The 27,491-nt window shown below is 36.4% G+C and overlaps 1 protein-coding gene across 5 annotated transcripts in view; it reads left to right on the top strand.

Moving 5' to 3' along the window:
• Nucleotides 1-25,134, top strand: part of CUL2 (cullin 2) — an 81,613-nt gene extending 56,479 nt beyond the window's left edge. For 2 of the 5 annotated variants that reach the window (XM_079914595.1, XM_079914596.1), the window contains exons 10-21: nt 4,337-4,461; nt 6,375-6,482; nt 7,207-7,266; nt 8,182-8,310; nt 8,412-8,498; nt 9,502-9,654; nt 9,938-10,015; nt 14,892-14,958; nt 18,794-18,996; nt 21,176-21,277; nt 23,521-23,637; nt 24,404-25,132. In XM_079914595.1, coding sequence (XP_079770721.1) covers nt 4,337-4,461; nt 6,375-6,482; nt 7,207-7,266; nt 8,182-8,310; nt 8,412-8,498; nt 9,502-9,654; nt 9,938-10,015; nt 14,892-14,958; nt 18,794-18,996; nt 21,176-21,277; nt 23,521-23,637; nt 24,404-24,535 — 1,361 coding nt within the window. In that variant the 3' untranslated portion in view covers nt 24,536-25,132. Of the gene's footprint in view, nt 1-4,336; nt 4,462-6,374; nt 6,483-7,206; nt 7,267-8,181; nt 8,311-8,411; nt 8,499-9,501; nt 9,655-9,937; nt 10,016-14,891; nt 14,959-18,793; nt 18,997-21,175; nt 21,278-23,520; nt 23,638-24,403 lie in introns of all 5 variants that reach the window. The other 3 variants (XM_079914594.1, XM_079914598.1, XM_079914597.1) reach the window with 3 other exon arrangements.
• The last annotated feature ends 2,357 nt before the right edge of the window (nt 25,135-27,491 follow it).

Below are 27,491 nucleotides of genomic sequence, written 5' to 3' on the forward strand. Positions count from 1 at the left end.
AATACAGAATGAAAATACAATGAAATGTTAACAATAAGCAGTGAATAAAATGGAATTTTTAAGAAAAAAGCAATAAGGATTTTTAAATAGCAGGGAATAAATGTAACAAGATATGTGTCAGACCTACACAGAAAACTAAACATTCATGAAAGCAACATTGATTTATAGATCCAGGGCAATCTTCTCAAAACCCAAGATTCTTTTTTTAAACTCTGAAACTCTGAAAGTTATACTTACTCTTCAAGACAATTTTGAAGAGTATGATGCGAAAACTGCGGGATAGCATGACTTGTAAAAACCACAGTAATTAGGAATATGAGGCGTTGGTGCAAGGATAGGCAAAGAGACCAATGGAATAAAATAAAAAGCCAAGAAATAACCCATACATATGTAGATACTTCATTTAAGACTAAGGCAGCCCTGCAGAGCAGTGGGTGAAGGATAGTGTTTTGAACGCACAGCGCCAGGTCTGTTGGATATCCATGTGGGAAAAAAGCAAAATTTGATCTCTACCTCAAACACCATATACAAAATCGATCAATTCATTTTGGGCTTTTGATCTCAATGTAAAGCAGTAACACGTCCAGAAGATAATATAGGAGAATAACTTCATGACCTTGGAGGTAGAGAAAAATATTTTAAATAAGACACAGAAAGCACTAACCACAAGGAAAGATTGATCAAGTTGACTACTTTATCATTAAAAACTTTGGATCATTAAAAAACCATTAAGACCATTGGATCATCAAAATAGCATCACAATGACAGTCATAGGACAAAGGAGCCAAGAATACACAATGGGAAAAGGACAATCCCTTTAATAAATGTTTTTGAAAAAACTGGACAGCCACATGCAAACGAATGAAACTGAACCACTGTCTTATATCCTACATAAAAATTAACTCAAAATGAATTAAACACTTGAACCTAAGACCTGAAGCCATAAAACTCCTAGAAAAAAACAAAGGCGATAAGCTCCTTGACATCCATCTTGGTGATGATTTTTTGAATCTGACACCAAAAGCAAAGGCAACAAAAGCAAAAATAAACAAGTGGGACTCCATCAAACTAAAAAGCTTCTGCACAGCAAAGGAAACCATCAGCAAAATGAAAAGGTGACCTACTGAATGGGAGAAAATATTTGCAAATCACTTATCTGATAAGGGGTTAATATCCAAAATATATAAAAGACTCATGCAACTCAATAGCAAAAAGACTGATTGAAAAATGAGAAGATCAGGGCTTTCCTGGTGGCGCAGTGGTTGAGAGTCCTCCTGCCGATGCAGGGGACACGGGTTCGTGCCCCGGTCTGGGAAGATCCCACATGCCGCAGAGCGGTTAGGCCTGTGAGCCATGGCTGCTGAGCCGGCGCGTCCGGAGCCTGTGCTCCGCAACGGGAGAGGCCACAACAGTGAGAGGCCCGCGTACCACAAAAAAGAAAAGAAAAGAAAAGATCTGAACAGACATTTTTCTAAAGAAGACTTACAGATGGCCAGCAGGTACATGAAAAGGTGCTCAACATTATTAATCATCAGGGAAATGCAACTCCAAACCCCAGTAAGATATCACCTCACACCTGTTAGCATGACTGTTATCAAAAAGGCTAGAAATAACAAATGTTGGCGAGGATGTGAAGAAAAGGGAACCATCGTGTACAGTTGTGGGATAAAAATTAAAAATAAAACTATGATGTGATCTAGCAATTCTACTCCTGGGCATTTATCCAAAGAAAACAAAAACACCCCAAAAAATATATGAACCCTGTTCATATATGTTCATTGCAGCATTATTTACAATAACCAAAATAAGGAAACAACCTAAGTGTCCATTGATAGGTGAATGGCTGAAAATAAACACACATACACACACACACACACACACACACACACACACAGAAATATCAGTCAGCCATTAAAAAAAAAAAATGAAATCTACTATTTTGCAACAACATGAATCGACCTCGAGGGCATTGTGCTAAGTGAAATAAGTCAGACAGAGAAAGACAAATATCGTGTGATCTCACTTATACATGGAATCTAAAAAACAAAACACGTGAACTCATGGATACGGAGAAGAGCTTGGTGGTTGCCAGAGTCAGTGGGGATGGCTGAAGGGAGTCAAAAGGTTTAATAACTTCCAGTTATTAAAAAAATAAGTCATGGGGATGTAATAATGCATAGCATGATGACTATAGGTAATAATACCATGTTGCGTATTTGAAAGTTGCTAAGAGAGTAGATTTTAAAAGTTCTCGCAGATATCGTATAATGACGCTTATGTGTGTAATCTAGAAAAATGGTATAGATGATTTTATTTACAAAGCAGAAATAGAGACACAGAGGTATGGATACCAAGGGAGAAAGGGGTGTGGTGGGAGGAATTGGGAGACTGGGATTGACACATATACATTATTGATACTATGTGTAAAATAGACAACTAATGAGAACCTACTGCATAGCACAGGGAACTCTACCTAATGCACTGTGGTAACCTAAATGGGAGGGAAGTCCCAAAGGGGGGAGATATCTGTATGTGTATGGCTGATTCATTTCTTGTGCAGTGGAGGCTAACACAACATTGTAAAGCAACCATACTCCAATAAAAATTAATGAAAAAAATAAAATAAAAAAGTTCTCATCACAAGAAAAAAGTTGTAAATATGTACGGTGACAGATGTTAACTCGACAGATTGTGGTGATCAGTCTGCAGTGTATACCAATATCATTATGTTATAAACCTGAAACTAACGTATGTCAATTATAACTCAAAAAGAAAAAAAAAAGGCTGTCATACGGTTATATATTTGCAATCCCCGAAAAAGGTTTATGTCCAAAATATAAAATAGTCAAGAAGTTTGAACAGGCACTGCAGAATAGAGGTTATCCAAATGGCCAATAAACATATGAAAAGGCTCTCAATCTCACTAAAACAGAGGAATGCAAATTAAAACCAAACTAAGGTATCAGTACTTAGTCACATTTTGATATAAAATGAAAAAGACTGAAAATAATAAGTGTGTGGAAGTGTATAGAGTAACAGGAACTTGTTATATGTTGGACCTAGAGTATAAATCAATGCAACCACCTTGAAACACTGCCAGCGAGCGACTGCTAATGCTGAGCAAACACTTCTCTTGCGGCCCAGCTGTTGCTCTCATAGGTGTTCAACCCCCCCGCCCAAAATGCGTGCACACATGCACAAAAAGACATGCACAAGCATGCTCACAGCAACATTGTAATAGCTCCAAACTGGAAACAGCTCAAATGTCCAGTAACAGCAGAATGAATTAAAGTACTGCATATTCACACAATAAAATATTATAGGAGAGTGAAAAGGAACACATTATAGCTTCATACAACACAGGTGAACCTTATGAACATGTTGAACCAAAGAAACCAAGCATGAAAGAATTGTATGATTTCATTTGTATAAGTGGTTCAAAACAGGCGAACTGAACCTGTGGTTTGGTTTAGTTTAGTAAGTAACTAATCTGTCACGACAGTGATTACCGTTGCAGAAGAACAGGAGGGGTAGTGATTGGGAAGAGGTATGAAGGGGACTTCTGAGTGGAGGTCATGTCTCTTTCTTACTGTGGGTGGTGATAACTTTGGGAGGGGGGTTCACTCGTGATAATTCATTGAGATACACACTTATGGTTTGTACATTTTTCTGTGTGTGTGTTATACTTCAGTAAAAAGTTTAAAATAAAACCCACTACACTGAGATATCATTTTCCACCTCTCAGTGCAAAGATCACATTTGTTGGCAAGGGAGCTGCTGGCCACTGGGAGCTCTGTCTAGAAGGTCCTTCTGCAAGACTAAGCTTTGCATGGCAGTCCCACTTCCAGGGATTTATACTGCAGATATTCTTGCCCATATGCAGAATTATTAATTGTAACATTGCAATATCAAGAGATTGGAAACAACCAAATTCCCATCAATTGTTAAGGAATTGTTGTAATGTAGCCATAAAGTGGAGTGCTAAGCAGTTGTAAAATATGAGGAAATGCTTTGTGTACTGATGTAAAAAGATCTCTAAGTTAAAGTGTTGTTTATAGTACCTGAAATACACTACCCACCCTATTTGTATGAAAAGGGGCAGAGGGAAGAATAGCGTATTTGCTTGAATGGGTAGGAAACAGCTTTGAGAAGATACTAAACAACCACAACGTTGCTTTCCCAGGGGAGGAGGATGGGGTGATTGGGAGAAAGGTGTGGGGATCTGGCTCTGCATACTCTTCTGTAATTCTGCATTTGGAACCATATATTACCTATTATATTAAAAACATTTTTAAACTATTTGGAAATTTAATAATAAATTTCTTTTTCCCCTCAGACATGGCAAATATGTATGTCTTACTCCGTGCTGTGTCCACTGGTTTACCTCATATGATTCAGGAGCTGCAAAATCATATCCATGATGAGGGCCTTAGAGCAACCAGTAATCTTACTCAGGAAAATGTGAGTTACATAAGGAACTGGAAAATTTTTCTCTTAATCAGATTATCATGGAGTTTTTCTTTTGACTTTACTGTTTAAAAGCATGAAAGAAAAGTCCTACCATGCCAATAAATGAAACGTCTTTATTAAAATGTTCAAACCTAGAAGTTGTTGGACACATTTTGGAATTATCTATTAGAAAATCAGTGAATAAGATAAACTTCTTCCTACACACTGTCGTGTTCATTTAGCAATTGTTAATTTCTCACAGAAAAGTATGTTTGCTCTTTCTTTTTTTTTTAATTAATAATTAATTTTTGGCTGTGTTGGGTCTTCGTTGCTGCGCGCTGGCTTTCTCTAGTTGCGGTGAGCGGGGGCTACTCTTCGTTGCGGTGCGCGGGCTTCTCATTGCGGTGGCTTCTCTTGTTGCAGACCATGGGCTCTAGGCATGCGGGCTTCAGTAGTTGCAGCGCATGGGCTCAGTAGTGTGGCTCGCGGGCTCTAGAGCGCAGGCTCAGTAGTTGTGGCTCACGGGCTTAGTTGCTCCACAGCATGTGGGATCTTCCTGGACCAGGGCTCGAACCCATGTCCCCTGCATTAGCAGGCAGATTCTTAACCACTGCGCCGCCATGGAAGTCCCTGTTTGCTGTTTCTAAACAGTCTTGTTTCTGTGTAACTGGCATTAATGTTTAGTTAGTTGTAGTGGTAATGGTATTAATCAGTGATAATATAGACAACTTACAATTTGATTTCCTTTTACATGCCCTGGATTTGATAGCCCGGGAAGCAAATTTGGATTAAAACTATCTTCCCTAAATATATGCTTACTACCCAAAATACCCAGCAGTGACCTTCATATCCTTAATCCCCATCTTAAGAGTTCCCTGCCATTTAAATTACTGTTTACAATAAGGTGTCTCCTATCAAAGTGTGTTCCTATTGTCAAATTTTGTTGGACCACCTTCTTTGTTTTTACTAGTGATGGTTGACAAATAAGATAGACATGACATCACATGTCACTTCTCTTTCCTATGTAGAGCTGTTTGCTCCTCCTGTGATGCAGTGATCTGTGTATAGACCTCATTGTTCAGGAGCATTTATTAAACGCTGATCTCCTTAGTTGTAGGTTTATTTGTCTTTGGCAGATAATTCTTAGATGTTATGTCCTGCCACAGCAATGCATAAGCTTTCCCATTTTTTGTAAAACTATTAATTTATATTGCTTACATCTAATAGCCTGTATTATTTATTAGGTTTCTTAGTTTATATTAGTTTTACAGATTCAGGGTGTGGAATGACATTGGGCACAGAGGCATAGAGTTTGGTGTCAAGGCCTGGGAGATGCAAATACAAGAGAATGCGTTTGTAGGAGACTCAGATAATTTTAGCTGACTTAGAAGTCTTAGGTCTAACTTCATAGTTATCTCCATTAAGAATGAAAACTCACTTTTGCACTACTAGGTATTTCTTCTCTCTGAGATGTGGGGAACTGTACTGCCCAACTCTAGGGGTCTCAATTTTCACAGATAATGGCTTTTTAACTTCTCCTCTCTCTCTCAGCCTTCAGTGCCTTTGAAGGCCGTTTTTATTTACATAATCCTCTATGAAAGTGATAGGCCTGGTAGTTCTGAGATTGTATCTTGTTACACTTAAGATACAGAATTCCAGCACCAGAAAGAAGTGTTTTTTCCATGGGTTCTTCTAGCAGAGGAACTACAGTCCTGCATTTCCAGTGTTGAATGACAGCTAACTTCAACATCAAAGTTTTAGATTTTAAAGACCGTCTTAGCTAAAAACATTTTTTGAGGGTGTGTGTCGTGTGTAACATTATTTGCTTAGGGAAAACTTTACTCTTAAACAACTCTTCACTAAGCCAAATTATACCCTTGAACTTCTTAAAATGTGGTTTTGTACTTTGTATTTCATATTTTTAGATGCCAACACTATTTGTGGAGTCAGTTCTGGAAGTACATGGTAAATTTGTTCAGCTTATCAACACTGTTTTGAATGGTGATCAGCACTTTATGAGTGCGTTGGATAAGGTAATTTTTTAATACATATATTCTTATCTATATATGATTTTCTTCATTTAATCATTATTCTTTAAGGTAGTTTCAGAATTAGGGCTTCTAATTGTGAGATTTCTAATCTGGAGATGGAGATTCACCTTAACCAACCAATTTCATAGTGAAAGTCAAAATAGAAGTGTGTAACTTAACTTTTAAGTGAGTAATTGAATGACTGAATGCTTGAATTCTATGGGAATTGAACTTCCCGTGATTATGCTATAAAAGGAGACTTGTTAATACACTAGTATGTTCTGAAAAATACATGTATAATTTCAATATTCTTTAGTGCTCATTTTTCCTTTGAATATAATACTTAGGCTATAATGAATAATATTTGAAAGAAAAGTAAATATTATATTTTACAAATGTTTAAATTTAAATTTGCCTACATGGTTGTTGTAAGATTTTTGAAAATATAGTCTTATTTTATGTGTATTCAAATATCAGTAATGAGTTATGAAGAGTATCTTTCAGTAGGAACAGGATTATATGTAATCATTATATAATTACCATGAGGGACACTGTGAGAGGAGTTTACCCTGTGTTAGATATGACAACAGTATTAACAAACTACCCCCAAAATGCCATGTTTTATGTGGGGTAGTAATTTTTGGACGTACAGATTATAGCATATATAGAGCCAGCTGTGTTTTTACCCTATTAATGGTGGCTAATTCCTGGTCTGTCTTCTATATAGGCCCTTACATCAGTTGTAAATTACAGAGAACCCAAGTCTGTTTGCAAAGCACCTGAATTGGTAAGTTTGATGGTTGCATAAATGTAAACATATGAAAAGTCAGCATTAGAAAATGAAAACTGAGGTGAATGTCAAATTAATTTGTTTTTGTAGCATTTTTTTAAAATGTAGTTGAAATTAATTATTAAAAATAAAAACATATCAACACTGTATATCATTTGGCTTTTATTTAAGGAATGCAGTAGGTCACGTCTGTAGCCTTTTCTTAAGAAATAATTGAAGGAGAAAATATTCCATTTTACAATGTTTGGGTTGGAAAGTATGACTGCTTTAAAATAATTTGCATTACTTTACATGGAGATTTTATTTTATCTGAGATCTAAAGGGAATTTGATGAAAAATGATAACCTTTAAAGGAAACTTGCTTACAAGGTTGTTGTGAGATTTTTAAAAAGTACTTATGTAATGTCAGAAATGACAGAACTGCTCAAAACTCACCTAGGTGTTCCATCAAAACTTAATTACTGGGCTTCCCTGGTGGCGCAGTGGTTGAGAGTCCGCCTGCCGATGCAGGGGACACGGGTCCGTGCCCAGGTCCGGGAAGATCCCACATGCCGCGGAGTGGCTGGGCCTGTGAGCCATGGCCGCTGAGCCTGCGCGTCCGGAGCCTGTCCTCCGCAACAGGAGAGGCCACAACAGTGAGAGGTCCACGTACTGCAAAAAAAAAAAAAAAAAAAAAAAAATTACTTATATCATTGCTGTATTGATCATTCAGGGTTGATTAGATTTTTTACTGTTTATAGTTTTTTAAAAATTTCCCTGATGACATATATTTCAAGTTCTTTAGTGCATGTCCATGATTATTAAAACATAAGCTTGAGGATGGCAAAGACCGTGATCTTATTTTGTGTTGTTGCCACTGTGCCTCCTTTGAGAAGGGCCCTCTGAAAGCGTTACTGTCAATTTCTATTTGAGCTCGCTAAGTACTGTGACAACTTGCTGAAGAAATCAGCCAAGGGGATGACAGAGAATGAAGTAGAGGACAAGCTCACGAGCTTTATTACTGTCTTTAAATATATCGACGATAAGGATGTTTTTCAAAAGGTAAGTTGTGAATCGAGAGGTTTTATGTGTCAGCTTTGATTTATTTTTGAACTTTAAATCATCAGAAAGGAAGTAATCTTTTAAAATATTTTTTAATGTAGTTCTACGCAAGAATGCTGGCGAAACGTTTAATTCATGGGTTATCCATGTCTATGGATTCTGAAGAAGCCATGATCAATAAATTAAAGGTACTGTAGGCCTTTGATATGATAGTGTCCTAGAAATTATTCCACTAGCACACAAAGATGTTCACTGTAGCAATATGAGTAATAACAGGAAATAATTCATCAACAGTTGACTGGTTAAATGTAAAGTGGTGTAGTCTCATGGTGGGATATGCAAATGCTGTATTAAAGGACAAAGTCTCTCTATATGTTGATATAGAATCATCCACAAGATAACGTGTTAACTTTACAAAAACCTTGTATTACGTATAAATGAACACACCTAAAATATTCCTTTAAGTACAAGTTTTGTGGAGTGCATTTGAATTTCAGTTCACTTTTATGTCATTTTAGCTTACACACTGATAAGATAAGCAGTTGCTAATTTTATTTATCCTGAGTTTTTCAATAGTTGATAATTTTCCTGTATGGTATACATTGAATATGTGGTCCTTTTTAAATATACCAAAAATAATTTACCCTTTAATTTTTAGAGGTAGTGTTAACAAAGCTTTTTATATCCCAAGATTAGAGATCCAGATTTTCTGACCTGGTGATGGCAGAGTTTTGAATAACTTCAAAGAAATAGATTTCTTCATTACTCAGTTAATGGTGTTAAAAATCTGCCTCAGTACCCCTCCTTTTTAACAAATATTCCCAGTTATCTTTCATGTGTATTTGATACTATCTGTAAACATTATAAGGTATCATCTTACATTCAGTAATGGAGCATTTTGTACTGTTGAAATGATATACAGATTTATAGAAAAGTTCTTGTTTTAAAGGGAAATTTGTTGTTTCATGAATATATGTTTTCATTCACTTATTTAATCTGCATTAAAAAAAAAGGAACTTTTGAAAGGTTTTGAATAGCTGCTTTGGGTCATGAATAATACAGGCCTTTGGTGTAAGTGTACAAGCAGGACCTTTGACCATAGACCTAGCAGTAGCAAAGCATTCTTAATAATCAGTATGGTTTATTGTTTTTGTTTTTAAGTCATATGTTTTTTAAAACTTTCTTTTACAGCAAGCCTGTGGTTATGAATTTACCAGCAAGCTACATCGGATGTACACAGATATGAGTGTCAGTGCGGATCTGAACAATAAGTTCAACAATTTTATCAAAAATCAAGACACAGTAATAGATTTGGGAATTAGTTTTCAAATATATGTTCTACAGGTATGAATATGTGTTTCATTGTGAGCATTTACTAACCATTTCAAATACTCTGATACAAATGATTAATAGATTGATGCCTGATTACCTTTCTTTCAACCAGAATATTATAGCTTCTAAAGTTATATGTTATATTGATCTGGAATGAACCATGCCTTGATAGTAATGCTGGTGGGTTTTATCAACATTTTGAGGAAGGAGAAAAAGGTGCTTTAGTTGCTTAAATTATTTTATAAACATTTACTTTCAAGTGAGATGTTTAACTATTTGACTTTTCTCCTTCTAGGCTGGTGCATGGCCTCTTACTCAGGCTCCTTCATCTACATTTGCGATTCCCCAGGAATTGGAAAAAAGTGTACAGATGGCAAGTTGGCAGAAAATATATTGGAAGACCTAAGGAATTTTAATAATTATCTTCACGTTATATCACTTTAAATATTTCTCCGAAGTCTTGAGGGCTCACGTGATATAAAAATATATTCACAAATTATTGTTATTCTGCCTTGTTATTGTTATTCTTCCTCAGTACCCTCCCTAAAAAGGAGGGTACTGAGGAAGACTGTAAATTATTGTAGTTTCTAATATTAAAACTAAAATGCTAAGGGTGTCAGTTCTTTGTCAAAGCATGTCTCTTATTCTTAGTAAACCTGTTATCTGTCTTAAGTAGTTCTAAATTACAAGGATTTTGATATTATAAGAAAGTTTAGAATCCAGTACTTACAACAATCATTTTCTAAGTTTTCATTTGAATATTGAGCCATCTTTATAATTCATTTATCCCTTATAATAGTTATTTTTATTCTGGGCTGTAATTTAGGTAAATATATGTAGAATGTGAAATATTCTAGAAAAAATAGATTGAAGCTGGAAAATTCAAGTAAAAATGGCTTTAAAGTGTGACTGAATAGAAACCATAGACTTCTTACCCAAAGCTTTTAAAGAGACTGTGGAGACTACATCTTTAACAGCTGTTGAGATGTAACTTGTACCATACGGCTTAGTCATGTAGTCTTGTAGTCATTGTATCAGGCTGCCGTAACAAAATACCACAGCCTGGGCGGCTTGTGAATGACAGAGATTGATTTCTTATGGTTCTGGAGGCTGGAAGTCTGAGGCCAGGATGCCAGCACGGTGGGATGAGGGCCTAAGGTGACAGACTTCCTGCTGTGTCCTCACATGGTGGAAGGGGCTAGGAATCTCTGTGGGGTCTCTTTCATAAGAGCACTAATGCCATAGATGAGGGCTCCATCCTCATGATCTAAGCACCTCCCAAAGGCCCCACCTTCTAAAACCATCACATTGGGCGTCAGGATTTCAATATGAATTTGGGGAGACACAACATTCAGGCCACAGCACTATACAGTTCACTCAAAGTGTACACTTTCATTGGTTTTCAGTATATTCACAGAGCTTTGCAACCACCAGCACCATTTTAGAACATTTTAATTACCCTAAAAGAAACCCCCTACGTATCACTAGTCACTCCTCGCCTTCCCCAACTCCCTCCCCTCTCCCTAGCCCTAGGCAATCTGCTTTCTTTCTCTGTAGATTTGCCTGTTCTGGACATCTCATATAGAGCTATGTCACGCGTGCTTTTGTGACTGCCTTCATTCACTTTGCAGAAGAATGTCAAGGTCCATCCATGTTTGAGTCTGTGCCAGTAGTTCATCCCTTTTTATTGCCAAATAATATTCCATTGTATGGAGACACCACACTTTATTTATCCATTCATCAGCTGTTGGACGTTTGGGCTGTTTTGACTTTGGGGTGTGTTAGTAATGCTGCTATGGACATTCACGTACAAGTTTTTGAGTGGATGAACATGTTTTCGTTTCTTTTGAAACTGACCCTTTTTGATTCTCTAACTCACCAAAGGAGGCTTATCTTTTAATAGTCTTTTACTTGGGCAGTAACTTGAGGTTGTGAACCAGTGAGTTATGCATATGTTTATGAAGTTTAAAATGAAAATGGTATTTCATTACACTATTTACTAGAGATGTTCACAGTGTGTAGTTTGAATCATTACATTATGTATGTATGTTATTTTTGCTTCTTTCAAAATAAGGATTATAAATCAAGTAACACAGTGTAAGCTCCGGAATCATAACTCCTGATTTTAAATGTCTGCTCTTCCGTTTACTGTGCTCTGTGACTTTGTTCAAATAACTTCCGAATTTTTTGTTAACTGATAATACTACTACTCAGAGTGTTAATATGAAGATGAAATATGTAAAGCGCTTAGTCTGGTATATAAGAAGTACTCAATAAATGCTGAAAGTAGAAGTAATAGTTAATAGTGATAGTAGTGGTAATAGCAGAGTAGCCAGGTAGATTTCAAGATACCATGCATAAGGTGGACTTTCCGAATAGGAGTCTAATTTAGGATTTTCTGCGTCTTTGAAAAGGCATGATAGTGCAAACCATCTTAGAAACTTCATGAAGAAGAGCATTTGTTTGGATGGGCAGAATATGATCCCAGGGCAGGGGATGGGGTAACCAGGTGTAAAGCACTTTGATGTATTTGTGACCAGGCAAGAGAAAGAAAACTGACCCCTCACCTTTGACAGTCTTAAACCTTATTTCTTCTTAAGAGCCTGCTTTTCCAATCGAAATTAAGGGACAGGGTGGGGGCTGGCAGAACTAAAATCTCGTTTAAGTTTGTTATTCTTCTCTTTCTCCTTGAAATAATTATTTGCCAGTAATTATTGGAGTACTGGAATCAACCCCTTAAACTTTATTTATTAACATATGACCTTCCCCAGGTTCCAGTGTCCTCATTTACAAACAGGAAGTGGGTTTCTTTCTGACTATAAATTATGATTCCAAGCATATCATTCTCTCAGTTTGGACTTTCTCTAATTACCAGTAGAGGGAGTTTGTCCTTACATTTCTCCTAGTAAATCCAAGTTTTCAGCCACATAAGAATGAAAATCCATCTGTGTATTTATTATTTTATTTTTCACATGTAAATTAATTCCCTTTGCTTTAATGGTCGTCTAGATATTTCCCATCTTTCCCTTAAATATAGCTGTTTATCAGAAATCACATCCATTTTACACGTATCTTAAAACTATGGAAATTAAGCTTTAATTGAAAGCAATTTATTTTGGGGACTTCCCTGGCGGTCCAGTGGTTGAGACTTTGCCTTCCAGTCGGGGCAGGTGGGGACGCAGGTCGATCCCTGGGTGGGGAGCTAGGATCCCACGTGCCTCGGGGCAAAAAAACCAGAACATAAAACAGAAGCAATAGTGTAACAAATTCAATAAAGACTTTAAAAATGGTCCACATCAGAAAATCTTAAAAAAAAAAAAAGTACTTTATTTTGCATATTAGACCAGTATATCTTAAATCTACTTTTGTACCTGGTCCACAAACCTGAATAATAACTAAAGAAATATAAGGTAGTGTATATTAGTGCAGCTCTCTGTTTGAAGTGAATACGCTCATCAAATATGAAACATTCATTTTTAAGGCCCCTTGAGTTTCAATTAATGCCCTCAAATGGTATTTGAAAGATGCTCTCTGTTAGCCTGATTATTATAACTATTAAGCCTGACTTTAACATGAGAAGTTTAGTCAAGGTATATTTATTACTAATAAACTTTGATAACACAGTTATTTAATGATATCGTTAAGCAAGATGTTGCAACTTTTGTCTTTTAATACCAGATGAATCGATACTACTCTCTTTTGGAACTGAATCTTTTTGTTCTTGACTAGCTGTGGATATGAGAATCTTTATAATCAGATTTTAAATTTAAGGATAAAGGAATGCTTTCTTTGGCATATTGATATCATCAGTAAAACTTTAATGATGGTACTAGTTGCTAGGGCTATAAAGAGGTAAAGCATGTGCTTTCAGAGCTTGGAATATACATTCTAAAGCTAGTTTTGCACTTACATAATTTGTAAAGAGCATTTTAAACTTCGGTTTTCTCAGTTTCAAAAATGTTTTATTTTGCTTTTGTCCATAAATTCCTTATAAATGTTTCATAATTACAAATTGTATAGTAGTAATTGAATTTTATTGACACCCAGGGAGATTATTAGTCAGAGCATACCTCTGGGATCCTTTCATGACATACTTTGATTTTTTTCTTTGTCTAGATTAGGACCAGGCAGAAAATCATAAGTATTCCTGGTGCCAGTCATTTCCTATTTATCATGCCAAAGGGCTGGTGAATTTGCTCATAGAGGAGAATGCTGCACCATTGGAGGGAAAAAATGCTCAAGTTTCAGCTTCCCAGGACTATCTTGGAATAAATTGCTAAAAGAATTTACCAGTTCTCCTGGCTGGTAGCTGTGAACTTTTGTTGTAAGGAGTGGGCATAGTGCAGCTTACAGGTCAAATGTTGCTGATTACTTTATTTAAACTTCATTTTGAAAGTACAGAAAGTAAAGTTTGAAGTACAGATAAAAGCTTTAGGTATATTACATATGGCTCGTCATGCTAAAAGTATGCCCACAATTCTGAATTGTGATGTGATGAATATATTTATTTTTCAGTTTTATATGGAAGTTGAGTTTTTACCTTTTTTACATTTCAGTATCATTTTCTCGCTGTAGATTATGTACTAGCTCTTTAGAAGATATGAACTCTCTATTTTTTGGACTGATGTCCTACATTCAATCTGAGGGAGGAATTTTTAAAATTTTAAAGCTATGTTAATAGAATGTTAAATTTAATTTTTCACAATAATGTCAACAAAAGATACAAAGACAGGCCTCTGAAGCTTTGCTTGTATTAGTGTTTGACTGTATGTGGAAGTTAAATCGTGGATGTCACTTTTGGAGTGATCACTGATATTATTCAACCCGTCCATTCAGCAAGGGTATATGTTGGCAAATAGGAGACTAGAAATGAAGGTTTGATTTATATTTTCATGTTGAAATGCGTATGGTAGTGGTTTTGGTCAGGGATTTTATTTATAAAGTCCAAATTGATATCATTCAAAATGATAATTTCTGAATTTATACAAAAAGTTAAATTTGCAGGGCTGTGGTTTGGTAGAAAGAACCCCAGACAGGGTTTTAAGTGAAAAGAGCTGGCCTGATATTTATATGATCTTTGTCAGGAACTTGCATAGATGTGTTTTCTCATCTGTAAAATGAGTAAATATACCAGATGGGCTCTAATGTCTTCTCTAACATGAATTTTTTTACTTTTTAGTGTAGTGGTAGCCAAGTAAGTTAGGTTGTAGAAGCTGAAAATAATTTGATTCCTTTTTTCTTTTTTACAGTTTGAATTATTTTATAGCCAGCATTTCAGTGGAAGGAAACTTACATGGTTACATTATCTTTGTACAGGTAAAATGCATTTAATTATATCTAGTTTAATGAAATTTACCTGATATGATTATGTTAAAAATTTGGAAATCGATTTCATAGGTCCTAATTATAGTTGTTGTTTTTTTCCTGATTTTAGTTTTTAACGTTTTCTTCTTCATCTTCCTTTCTGGTTACCATTAAAGCAACTAATAATGAAGTTCAAGTGAAGCACTTTTTTTCTTTTAATTTGCATTCCTTTTATTATGAGTAAAGTTGAGCACGTTTTTATATGGTTAAAGCAAGTGCAGCATTTTTAATAGTGTTTTATAATTATGCTACTTATAAGGAGTTTCTGAATTTTATAATGGTTTCCTATATTTCTGTAACAAATCACTTTTTATAGATACTAGGAATTTTATTTAGAAACCCAGGCTTGATGAAACATATCTTAAAAACCTCTTCTCTCTAGATATGGCAGATATCCTCAAAAATTTCATTAACTATTATAGCATCACAAGGAGACCTAACCATTTGATTTTTATTTGTGGTACTGTAGTGAACGGCAGTAGTAAACGCTTTTTCCAGAATGTCCCAATTAACTTCCAGTACTTTCCAGTTTTAGAAAAGTTTAATCAAAATCTAATCATTTCCTTAGCTTCTTCCTGGAACAGTGGGGTCTACTAATTGGAAAGTAGGATTAATACTTTGAGTGATTGGAGCCTCTATTCAGTTTCTCTAAGCTGCCTGAAGATGTTAGCCAAAGCAAACACTCAGAATTTCTCTACTTTTGCTAAAGCTATGCTTTGAAAAGTACATTGAATCAACTTTCTCTTTGTATAAGAGGGAAAGGATGGCCATGTATGTTAATGTCTCTTAGAAATGGTACAAGAAAATCTGATTAGTTGCCGTACCTTTATTTAGGAAATTCACTCACCTAAGAGAAATTTCATCTAAGTAGTTTCTTGTAAGTACCATTTATTTGACTACTTTACATTTGGAATATGATGTCTCATTTTGTTAGTAATACATATTAGTACATAATAATTAGTACATAGTAATACATATCTTTACAAGTTTATGTTTATTGAACAAATTGGGCATTTTAATTTTTTCAGTAGTTTGTGAAATAAAGAGATGTTCATTGATATTCTTAGTAAGTGGTCGCTTAGTAGTTGGCCTTTAATTTTACATCTATTGTGAATTTTTTATATTCTCATTTAGTAAATATAATTGATTTTAAGGAAAAAAACATTGCTGGACCAGTGTTTTAATGTATTTGGATTAAGTTTACTTTTACTTCCCCTAAATATCTATCTTGGGGAGTTTAAACTCCTTTGCATTACCTCAGCAATAATCATTCTGTCTCCTAAAGTAGTTTTAATGAGGGATTTACTATTTTGCTGTTTGGCAACTAGTTATATATTCAGATTAAGATATTATTGGTGAGAATACTTCTTTGGTGGTCCTGTGTACTTGTGTTGCATTACATCAGAAGGCACGTGGTGTCAGACTGTCCCACTGTGAGAGGCAGTAAAGTGGTCACTTGGTTGATTGAGGTGATGTTTCCATTGTGAGGAGACCTTTTCAATTAGCAGGTGATCTGAGGGGTGACACTTAGGTCCCAAATGAATACCATCTTCCAGGAACAACTGTATCTGATGGTTGTAGCATCCACTGGTGATCATTGCTTGAATCAGTTATCTTCTTCCTGGTTGCAGATCAGTGATACTCTGTCATGCACTCAGCATTTAGTAGCTGACATTCTTCTGTAAAAAAAACTTTCCCTTAGAGACTAGGTTGCTGATAGGTAGTAGAGGAGTAACTTGGATTAAAGTATTGTGAGAGTTCTGCCTACTCTTTATTTCTGGTAATTGTTAATTACCAATTCAATTATGGTTGTCTGATTTTTCAAGTATGTATGTATTGGAATGTTTTATTCTAGCTTGGAGGTTCTTAAAGTTTGTCAACCTATTCTGAAGGTTAAATGACCTCTTTGTCATTTTCCTTTTCTATTTACACAGCAGTAATTAAGTGAATCATCCAGATTTGGGATTTCCTTTCCTTCCTCCACCCCTTCCCCAGTCTTTCCAGCCATGAGCTGAGTAATAAGAGAGTGGTGCTGAAAAAAAGTGGAAAGAGGTCCATGTACCCCGACACCGATAATTTATTGAAAAATAGCAAGAAAAAGTCATAAAACACAACTAACAAGTTTTCCTGTTTTTAAGGGATGCAGAGTGGATTTGATATCAGTAAATGATACTTAGACCCCTTACTTGCATTGTCTCCTAATGCTCTTTGGGTTCTTGTGGCAGAAGCCTCATTCTGTTTCCAAACCCATGGTAGTACATTGCAACATCTGTGACAGCTAGGTGATGGTCCTAGCTTAATCATATAGGTGCTTGAGGCATTATTTTATACTTGTTTCTGGGATATGATTAAGCAGTCATTGCACAAATGGTGTAATGCAGTTTACATGATTTTTTTTTTTTTGCCTCTCACCGCGTTTTCTAAGCTTTAATGTTGAGATGAGGCTCTTAAAGTGCTCTTTATGCTAATTGTTAGCAGGACAGTCCTAATGACTGTAGTCTACTTAAACTCTACATGAATTGGATATTCCAATTAATTAAACTTCCTTTCATGAAAATTCAGAGATTAGGAATTTTTTCTCTAGGTGTTCCTATCCAAATAATTTTGAAAAATATTTCTGAATATCAGTTTTTAAAAAAATAAGTTAGCATAGGCAAGTTAGCATAGGCATCTGTGTGGTCATAGTAAGCTGGAGAATTGACTTATATCCTTTAAAGTCTTTAATTACATAATGAATTAATATATATTATTAAATAATAAAGGAAGCACACAATCTTGATCAGAGTTACTAATTACCACTACTAACAGGGAGAATGCAGCCTCTGGGGTAAGTTCATGTAACATACAGCTTCCTTGAGTTAAAATATAGAGCCCTAAAACCAAATCTCATGCTGATATAGTTTATAATTCATTAACAGTCAAATAATGCAGGATGTGTGTGTGTGTGCTTGTGTAAGAGAGAGAAAGAGAAATACAATCACTAAACCATAACTTTATTCTTTAGGAAGCAGTTCTTTGACTTGCATTAACTGTTTTTACATGTTGCAAGTGCATAACTGTTTTACACACTGTTTGTTAACAAACTCTTCAGTGTGCTGCCCCCTGGGATGGGTAGAACTGTAGTTGGCCTAAGCCTGATGTACCTTTCTAGCTCTCAGGGTAGTGTAGGGTCCAGAACATTGTTATTCCATCAACTATTTCAACAAAATAATGCATCTGCCTGTTTGTCTCTCTTCCCATTTGTGTTTGTTCCTAGAAAATTACTGGGGAGAAAAACATTATTTATGAAACAAAATAGCATTGTTATATTTTGGCAGAAATTATGGTTTAGACACTTTAGTACAGGTGTCCTCCTGTATGCTTGAACCTTCCCTGGGGTAGATGAGATACACACATAGGAGGCAGTTGCTGGTAGCAGGCTATCATGCTCTCCCTTTGTCTGTCTGTTTCTCCTCCTACCTCCACCTCCTCTTACTTTTTTTCTGCCCGAGTCTTAGCCTTCCTATTACTATTTAAAGACATTGTTTGAGCTTACTGGTAATGTTATGATAGCTTAACCATGATTTATACTACATACTCAAAACTAAGAGCCGTCCCCTCCATCCCCCCCACCCCCGCAAACAGATGATTACATTGCTGGCAGGAACAGCTTTGCAACAATTTAACCAAGAGTTCTTGGTTCACTCTTTCAGGAGAAAATATCTGAAATAAACAATTATTACTGAGGTAATTTTGGAATGCTTCTTTGAATGATGAGTTTATTGTCACAATTTTGTTTTAATTGTAGGTGAAGTTAAAATGAACTATTTGGGCAAACCATACGTAGCTATGGTCACAACCTACCAAATGGCGGTTCTTCTTGCCTTTAACAACAGTGAAACCGTCAGCTATAAAGAACTTCAAGACAGCACTCAGATGAACGAGAAGGAACTGACAAAAACAATCAAATCATTACTCGATGTGAAAATGATTAACCATGATTCAGAAAAGGTATGGGGTAATAGTTCAAGGAATTTAAGCATTATAAGTATTAAAGCTTTTTCATGGGATGTTTGCAGTTTTAAAAGTAAGGTTATAATTGTTAATGCCCTTTGTTCTTTGAGAAGCACTCGAATCAGCTACATTACTTCAGGCTCCTTATGGCCAAGAACTTGAGGCGTCACAGAGAAGGCTGTCTAAGTTGGTACTCGTGTGCCCTTTATAGGTTGATTTTATTTGTCCTATACTGTGACAGTTTACTGAAAAATTATTAAAGAGTTGACAGCAGAAGGATTCTGGTTAATTGAGGTTTTAAAACTGTAGTCTGTCCTAAATCTTGCTGGTTTTTTCCCCCCATATGTTTAGTTAATATTTAATTACATGGTTCTGTGATAGGAAATGACAGCCTGTTGATGTCTATTTATACACATATTTAATATGTGTAACTCCATCTCAGGTGCTGTCACTGTCATGTCCCTGAATTTCAAGACTCAACTAACCCCCATATATATATATATATTTTTAATTAATTTGTCTATTTTTGGCTGCATTGGGTCTTCATTGCTGCATGTGGGCTTTCTCTAGTTGTGGTGAGCAGGGGCTACTCTTCATTGAGGTGCGGGGGCTTCCCATTGCGGTGGCTTCTCTTGTTGCGGAGCACGGGCTCCAGGTGCGTGGGCTTCAATAGTTGTGGCACACGGGCTCAGTAGTTGTGGCTCACGGGCTCTAGGGCACAGGCTCAGTAGTTGTGGTGCATGGGCTTAGTTGCTCCGCGGCATGTGGGATCTTCCCGGACCAGGGCTCGAACCCGTGTCTCCTGCATTGGCAGGTGGATTCTTAACCACTGTGCCACCAGGGAAGTCCAACCCCCATATGTTTTTAATATCTGTCCTGAGAATTAGCAAGCTGATAGTATATTCCTTTTTTTCTTTATAACTTTTTTTTTCTAGTAACATGTTTTTGTTTTTAAAGTATGTCTTGGATATTTAAATGGTTAAAAAAGCAACAGATATGGGTTAAATTTCCTGCTTCAGATTATTGTGCCCATAAGAAAAAAGTCTTGTAAATGATGCTTCATTTTAATTTTGGTTCATGGCCTACGACTTATTTCTCTCATGAGTTCATTTTGCTAATGATGACTTTTGTAGCCTATAATTGAATAGCTCTAAATGGCATATATGCTGAAATTCAAATCAAGCTTTTCTTAATTTTGAGAAACGATTAATTTTTCTGACTTCAGAAACTTAACAAAACATTAAGTTCTTAATATTAAGGTTTTAGTTAAGTCAGTGAATTATAAGTAAAAGTTTTTAAGTTTAAAATTTTAAGTTTAAATTTTTAAGCTTAAGTGCCTAAAAAGTTAAGTATTTTTCTAAAGCATGTTATTTTTACTGCCCAAAAATGTACAAAATAAATATTGATAGGTTGTTTGCACATTAAATTTTAATTATGAATCTGGCATTCTTTAATAGAGTTTCTTTGGTTATTATTGAGAAAGTGCCATCTGCCAAGTGCTTCGTGGTCCTGCTGGTTGACAGATTCCACTGTATGACATGCGTGGCTTTCTTAAGCCCAATAGAGCTTAAGAGCTAAAAATTGGCTTAACAACTTCCACTTGAGAAAAGTCCACTCGCTTTTGGCAGAGTGAATAAAATGGGCGTTGAGGGCTGATGTCAGAATCACACCGGGGTGGTGAGGAAGTGATGCTTGTGTGCCATTGGAACCAGTTGGCTTCTCTAGTCAGGTTATTTTAATTGGTATTTTGTTACTGCAGCATTCCAAAAAAAAAAAATTTGGTTGTTTGGTTTTTCAAAATGTGATGGAAAACTTATGAGCCTCGCTATTTCATAAAAATGTAAATGTTAAAATTCTGTTTAAGCCAATGAGCTTGACTCTCGTCACATTTATCTGGTGGTCATGTATTAAACAATTGGGCCAGAAAATAGCTTTATTCTAAATCTAAGCTGATTAAAATTCTATCAAGCATAAAATTAGGAAAGAATTGTTTTTTCCTTCATTGCTTGACAGACCACAATTATTTTTCTCTTAAATAATATTTATAATGTAAAAGATTATGAGAGTTGAGTCTTTTTTCCTTGGTCATTATTTAATTTCATGGCATATTATTTGCAACAATTGTTATTTAGTGATTTTATTTTTATAAATGTAAATGAATTATTTTTAATTGTAGGAAGACATTGATGCAGAATCTTCATTTTCATTAAATATGAACTTTAGCAGTAAAAGAACAAAATTTAAAATTACTACATCAATGCAGAAAGACACACCACAGGTAAATGCTTTCTAATGTCGTTTCTTTTGGAAATATTTAAGCATTGGACTTCACAAGTGGTAATATTGAGACCAATGCAAAACTTTTCATATCAAAATTATGATACATCTTCTCTGGTTTATTTTTTGCATTGACTAACTTTATAAACAGTATTTTAGATTTTAAAAACAGTAGTATAATGAGTATCTTAGGGAAAAGCTATCGTAGTTTAGTCATATTTGCTCTTTTGTTTTTGTTTTTTTCTCCCAGTTTTAATAATTGTCACACAGCACAGTATAAGTTTAAGCAGTACAGCATAATGATTTGACTTACCTACATCATGAAATGATTATCACAGTAAGTTTAGTGAACATCCATCATCTCATATAGATACAAAATTAAATAAATAGGAAAAAAACTTTTCATTGTGATGAGAACTTGTAGGATTTCCTCTCAACAGCTTTCGTAGATAACACAGAGCAGTGTTAATTGTATTTATCATGTTTACATTCCATCTCTAATCATCATTTATCTTATAATTGGGAGTTTGTACCTTCTGACCTCCTTCATCCAATTTCCTCTCTCCCCACCCCCACCCCCTGCCTCTGGTAACCACAAATCTGATCTCTTTTTCTGTGAGTTTGTTTGTTTTTGAAGTATAATTGACACTGTGTTAGTTCCTGTTACACAACATAGTGATTCAGTATTTCTGTATATTTCAAAATGATCCCCATGACCGGTCTAGTTACAATGTGTCACCATACAAAGATATTACATAAATTACTCCACACTGTACATTCCATACCCATGACTCATTTATTTTGCCACTGGAAGTTTATAACTCTTAATCTTCCCCTCATCTCCCTTCCTTCTGGCAACCACCTGTTTATTCTCTGTATCTGTAATTCTGTTTGTGTTTTGCTGTGTTCGTTCATTTGTTTTTTAGATTTCACGTATATGTGAAATCATACAGCATATGTCTTTGTGTGACTTATTTCACTTAGCATAATACCCTCTAGGCCCATCTATGTTGTCGCAAATGGCAAGATTTCATTCTTTTTTTATGGCTGAGTAATATACCATTGTGTATATATATCATGTCTTCTTTATCCATTCATCTATTGATGGGCCTTAGGTTGCTTCCATATCTTTGCTATTGTAAATAATGCCACAATGAACATAGTCATATTTGCTCTTAAACTATATTAACATATATGGATTTGCTTTGTATTCTTCCCAAAAATTTCTACCTTGAATAGTAATATAATCTCATATTTTTCATTTGTAAAATATCAGAAGGCTTTACAACACATTTTTCAAAGAAAAGTTGTAGAAAATGCTTCTCAAACTTTCCTGTGCAAATGAACCACGGGGGATGGTGTTAAAATTCAAATTGTGAGCTTGTTGGTCTGGAGTGGGGTCCGACCCCGGGTGAGCCGTTTGCACGGTGAACATCTGCTGTTGCTTGTTTCACCTCAGCAGCAGTTGTTCTGGGGCAGCCTATTCATATCACTGAAGTTTCCTGATTGCCTCCTATGTGCCACCCTGACCTTGGGCTCGGGGCAGGATGTGAAGGTATCAGAGATGCCAGGCTGCTCCAGGGACTTACTCCCCCATGGGAGACAAATGTTAATTGCTGTTAAATTTGAACCCTAAAATGTTCAAGATCTCATTTTCCTGTAGGCTAACGATACTAATTTGTAATATGGATTGTATTTTCTCTTTTAAAAGCTGTTATGAGATCCCTACTGATGTGGCATTGCCTGCTTGTGCCTCTCCTCCACTGTCTTTCCTTGAGCTCCATGCAGAGAGGCCCTTCTGGCCCATCCTTGCTGGCTTCTCTGCTGGAGTCAAATGGAGCCCTTCACAGCTCTTGCCCTTGAAGCCTGCTCCAGTGTGCACTTGGAGCCAGTTACTAAAGTCTACAAGCTTTGTGGTATAAGTTTTTACTCATTGATAGGACAGCAGTCTTGAAAACTATTACTCTGTGTCACTTAAGTTCTCCTTTATTGACTACTTACACTGAGTACAATTTACAGTAGTGTTCATTTTTTAAAAAATAACCTTCCAACTTAAAGTTAAGAAATTATACATAACTCACTGTAAATATTCTTTTGGTAATGGTTATGTTATATTGGGCACATAATTGTATAATTTGATTCTCAGTATTGATTGGAGATTTATTTAAACTCACAAATAAAATGAGTTAAAAACAAGTGCAGTGAATTAATGTCTCATTGGCTTTTTTTGTCCTTGTAAAACAGGAAATGGAGCAGACGAGAAGTGCTGTAGATGAAGATCGGAAAATGTACCTCCAAGCTGCTATAGTTCGTATCATGAAAGCACGAAAAGTACTTCGGCATAATGCCCTTATTCAGGAGGTAAAAGGGGGAAAAGTCCTCAAGACCTCTTGGGGCAGAGGGTGTTAGGATTAGGAATGTTTCTTTATGAAGATGTTACAGAAATAATACGACTCCCAAATAACATAAAGAAATGCTTCATTACTTAATGAGAACAGTACTCACTTAAAATTTCAGTATTAAACTCATGTTTGAATTTAGAGGTCTAAGCCTTACCGATTCAGTCTTGTGTCCAGTTATTGAAGGACATGGACCACATCACACACTCACTCGTTCCATGAATACACGAGCATCTACCATGTGTGGAGCACCGTGCTGGTCACCATGGGGTGCAGAGCAGCTCAGGACGTGGCTCCTGCTGTTTTGGAGTTCAGTCTAGTAGGGAAGAAATGCGTTATTGAAATAATATGGGAGTAAATATAAAATTACACTCACATGCAACAAAGAAAAGGTATACAGTAGCATGAGAATGTGTATAAAGGTCTTGACTTGGGGGTGTGGCGGAAAGCTTTCCTGAGCAGGTGTTACATCAGCTAAGAGCTGAAAGTTGAGTAGGGGTTGAGTGGAAGCTTGAGGGGTGTATATGAGTAGTTAGATAGATGAATTAGTTTATGGTTTAATTTAGTTATATATGACTATTATTAGATTTTGCTGTATCCATGTTCTTCACAGTTTTTATCCCTTCACAACATAAAGGTCGGGCTTTTTCCTTAGTTTGCATAAAAAGTTATTTGCTCCAGTGCCCCCCTGGTGAGAAGAGCACTTAAACATCCTGTCTCTCCCACAGGTGATTAGCCAGTCAAGAGCTCGGTTTAACCCTAGTATCAGCATGATTAAGAAGTGCATTGAAGTTCTCATAGACAAACAGTACATCGAACGCAGCCAGGCGTCAGCAGATGAGTACAGCTACGTAGCGTGACGTGCGCTCCCCCGGTGTGGATGTGAGAAGGTCATTGCCATCGCCATCCGGTGTGTCCTGTGGGAGAAAGCAGGCCTGTGCCTCCATAATTTGGCCATTTGGCAGCCCCTGTTTCTCTGCTGTTTACAACATCACCAGTGCCACGTCATGAGCGTCAGAGAAAATGCCTAGAGATATTTCAAGCTCATGTCATTATGACATTTCTTAAAACTTTATTAAAAAAGAATGAGTGAAGTATTGCTGAAATGTGGAAATTTGGCTGGGTACCATGCTTTTTCTCCCCTTCACGTTTGCAGTTGATGTTTTTTTTTTTTTTTTTTAATGTATCTTAAAGGACATAAGATAAAAAACTTAAATATTGTAATATGACAGATAACCTAATAATTGTATCTACATTAAAATGACAAACATGATATTGCTGCTTGTCAAATAAAAAAATAAAGAAATAGAATGCCTTTTTTATGTGGATGGAATATCACAAAATAATACATATAAATGTCCGTGAGTTTTCAAAGCAGCTCATGCAACTTTAGTTGCATTTGTATCTGAACAGTGTAATTCACTTATACTCCTATTTAAATCCTACATGAAAAACGTCTAGATTTTTGTTTTTGAATGCATAAAGATGCATTCATCATAAAGAATGTTTTATTTTTATGGATTAGAACTACATTGGATTTGAGCATTTTGAATAGTGAGGATTTAATTCCATCAAGAGTTTCTGGTGGTGTCCTGCTGCAGCTCAGAACCAAAAGTGAGGGGAATGTGTGTGACCTCACATGTGGCTCAGAAAGAGCTGTCATTCAAAGGTTGTCTTACTTTTGTTTCCACAGTGTGTCAGTTCTAATGTAGACTAATGCCCCGCCTCTGCTGCTTTCCCTTCTCCCTTCCTCTGGGTTGTAGGTGGTCTTGTGTTCCCGGTGTATTCCTCCCATACTCCTGCCTGCCTGTTACCCTTCCACCCCCTACCACGTTCACACTAGAGTCACTCTCCGACGTCACAGGTGTTCTTAGCAGTGCATAACCTAAACACCTTTCTTTTTTTTGGTTTTTTAATCTGTGTGATGCGTTACACCAGCTGCCACTTGCATAGACATGAAAGTCCATTATTTTGTTTATTATATATATCAACAGCACCATTAGAATGCTCTGGTCTGTTTTCATATTTATTATCTATCTACCCTTCCCCCACCACAACACACACATACAATTTCTTTTAAGCTGAGATATTTTAAAGCATATCCTACATGTATCATTTCACTTACAATACTTCAGTTTATATCTCTAACAGAAAAGGCCTTTAAAAAAAAACCACAACCACAGTTACTTTACTACACTTAACAAATAGTAACTTCATATCACTTAATATAGGGTCCATATTCAAACTTCTCTTATTGTTGCAAAAATGGCTTTTCAGTTGGTTCGTTTGATGGCACTTCTAACTCATGTCTCTTAAGTGTTTAAAAAATCTACTGAGCTTTTAATGACTTCTATACTGTATTTCTCATTTTCCCTTTTTTCCCCCAGAGAGAAAATAACGGCAAACCATGTAATACTGTACGTCCACTGTCAAAAAAACAAACCTTTGTTTTTATAACTTGATAAAGTTTTCCAAATTGATTCCTTTTTTTCTTAAATATTTATAAATGTTAAATTAAGTCTTATCCTGATGCCTAATTGTCAAGAAAATATATTGAAAAATGGACAAAATACTTGTGCTGAGGTCGACGGAAGTGACTGACAGGAGTTGTTGTCCCACCCTTTTCCCCATTGCACCTGAAAGGAGACATATTGGAGACACGCTTGTCATGCCCTTCACCGAGCCCGCTCCCGAGAGGGCGGTGAGTAGGATGGGTTTAGCGCACTTTCTGCGGGGGAGCAGGAGCTTGGGAAGAGCTGAGGCTGTCGGGTGGGGTCAGGCAGTGGATGTCACGGTGCCAAACCTTGGCACACAGCTCTGTGCGTGGTGCCCAGTGCTGTGGGCAGGAGGGGTCGGAGCGACAGAAGGGCAAGGCGAGGGAGGAGAGGAACGGCTCTCAACGCTATAGCTTAGAAAACGAAAAGAACGTGACCAAAACTTTCAGAAGCTAAAAAAGAAATCCTGAAGACTGAGGTGGTTAACATGTGAGCCAGGGATGTATTTTACAACCAAACAATGTGCAGCCCTTGTCAACACTTTGCTCTTTCCCTTTGAAACCAGATATTTGCATTGCTGCTGGAGGTGCAGGTTTATCCTAGGGTTTGCTCCAATACTTTACGAGAATTGCTTTAATATAAACAAAAGGATAGACACTCTGGGGTTTGTGTTTTACTTTATAACTTACGATCTTGATAGGATTTTATAACTTGTGTATGCCGTAATGCTATAACTTTCCTGTTAATTGTTTTTAAACCCTTATTGAAGGCAGACTGTGGCTGGTGCTTCCACATCTTATTTGTTTGATCTTCAGACAATCCTGTTAAATAGGCAGCGTTCCTCTCTTTTCACAGGTGAGGAAACTAAATGTAGAGTGTTTTCCAGGAGTCATTGCCAGAAACCGCAGAACCTGAATTTAAAACCCAGGTAGGGGCTTCCCTGGTGGCGCAGTGGTTGAGAGTCCGCCTGCCGATGCAGGGGACACAGGTTTGTGCCCCGGTCCGGAAAGATCCCACATGCCATGGAGAGGCTAGGCCCGTGAGCCATGGCCGCTGAGCCTGTGCATCCAGAGCCTGTGCTCCGCAACAGGAGAGGCCACAGCAGTGAGAGGCCTGCGTACGGCAAAACAAACAAACAAACAAAAAACCCAGGCAGGACTGTGGACCTAATAAATACAGTCTATTTATATAGAGTAGCCTGTGCATTAGATAGAAATAACTTCATGTTGTACATGAAGAATAGTTTTTCCTGACTTTTCAGAATAAAAGTTTGTGTCTAGTTAATCTGTGATATAATAAACATTTTCTATTTTAGTTTCTT

Source organism: Stenella coeruleoalba (assembly GCF_951394435.1).
Source record: "Stenella coeruleoalba genome assembly, chromosome: 2".
Lineage (NCBI taxonomy): Eukaryota > Metazoa > Chordata > Mammalia > Artiodactyla > Delphinidae > Stenella > Stenella coeruleoalba.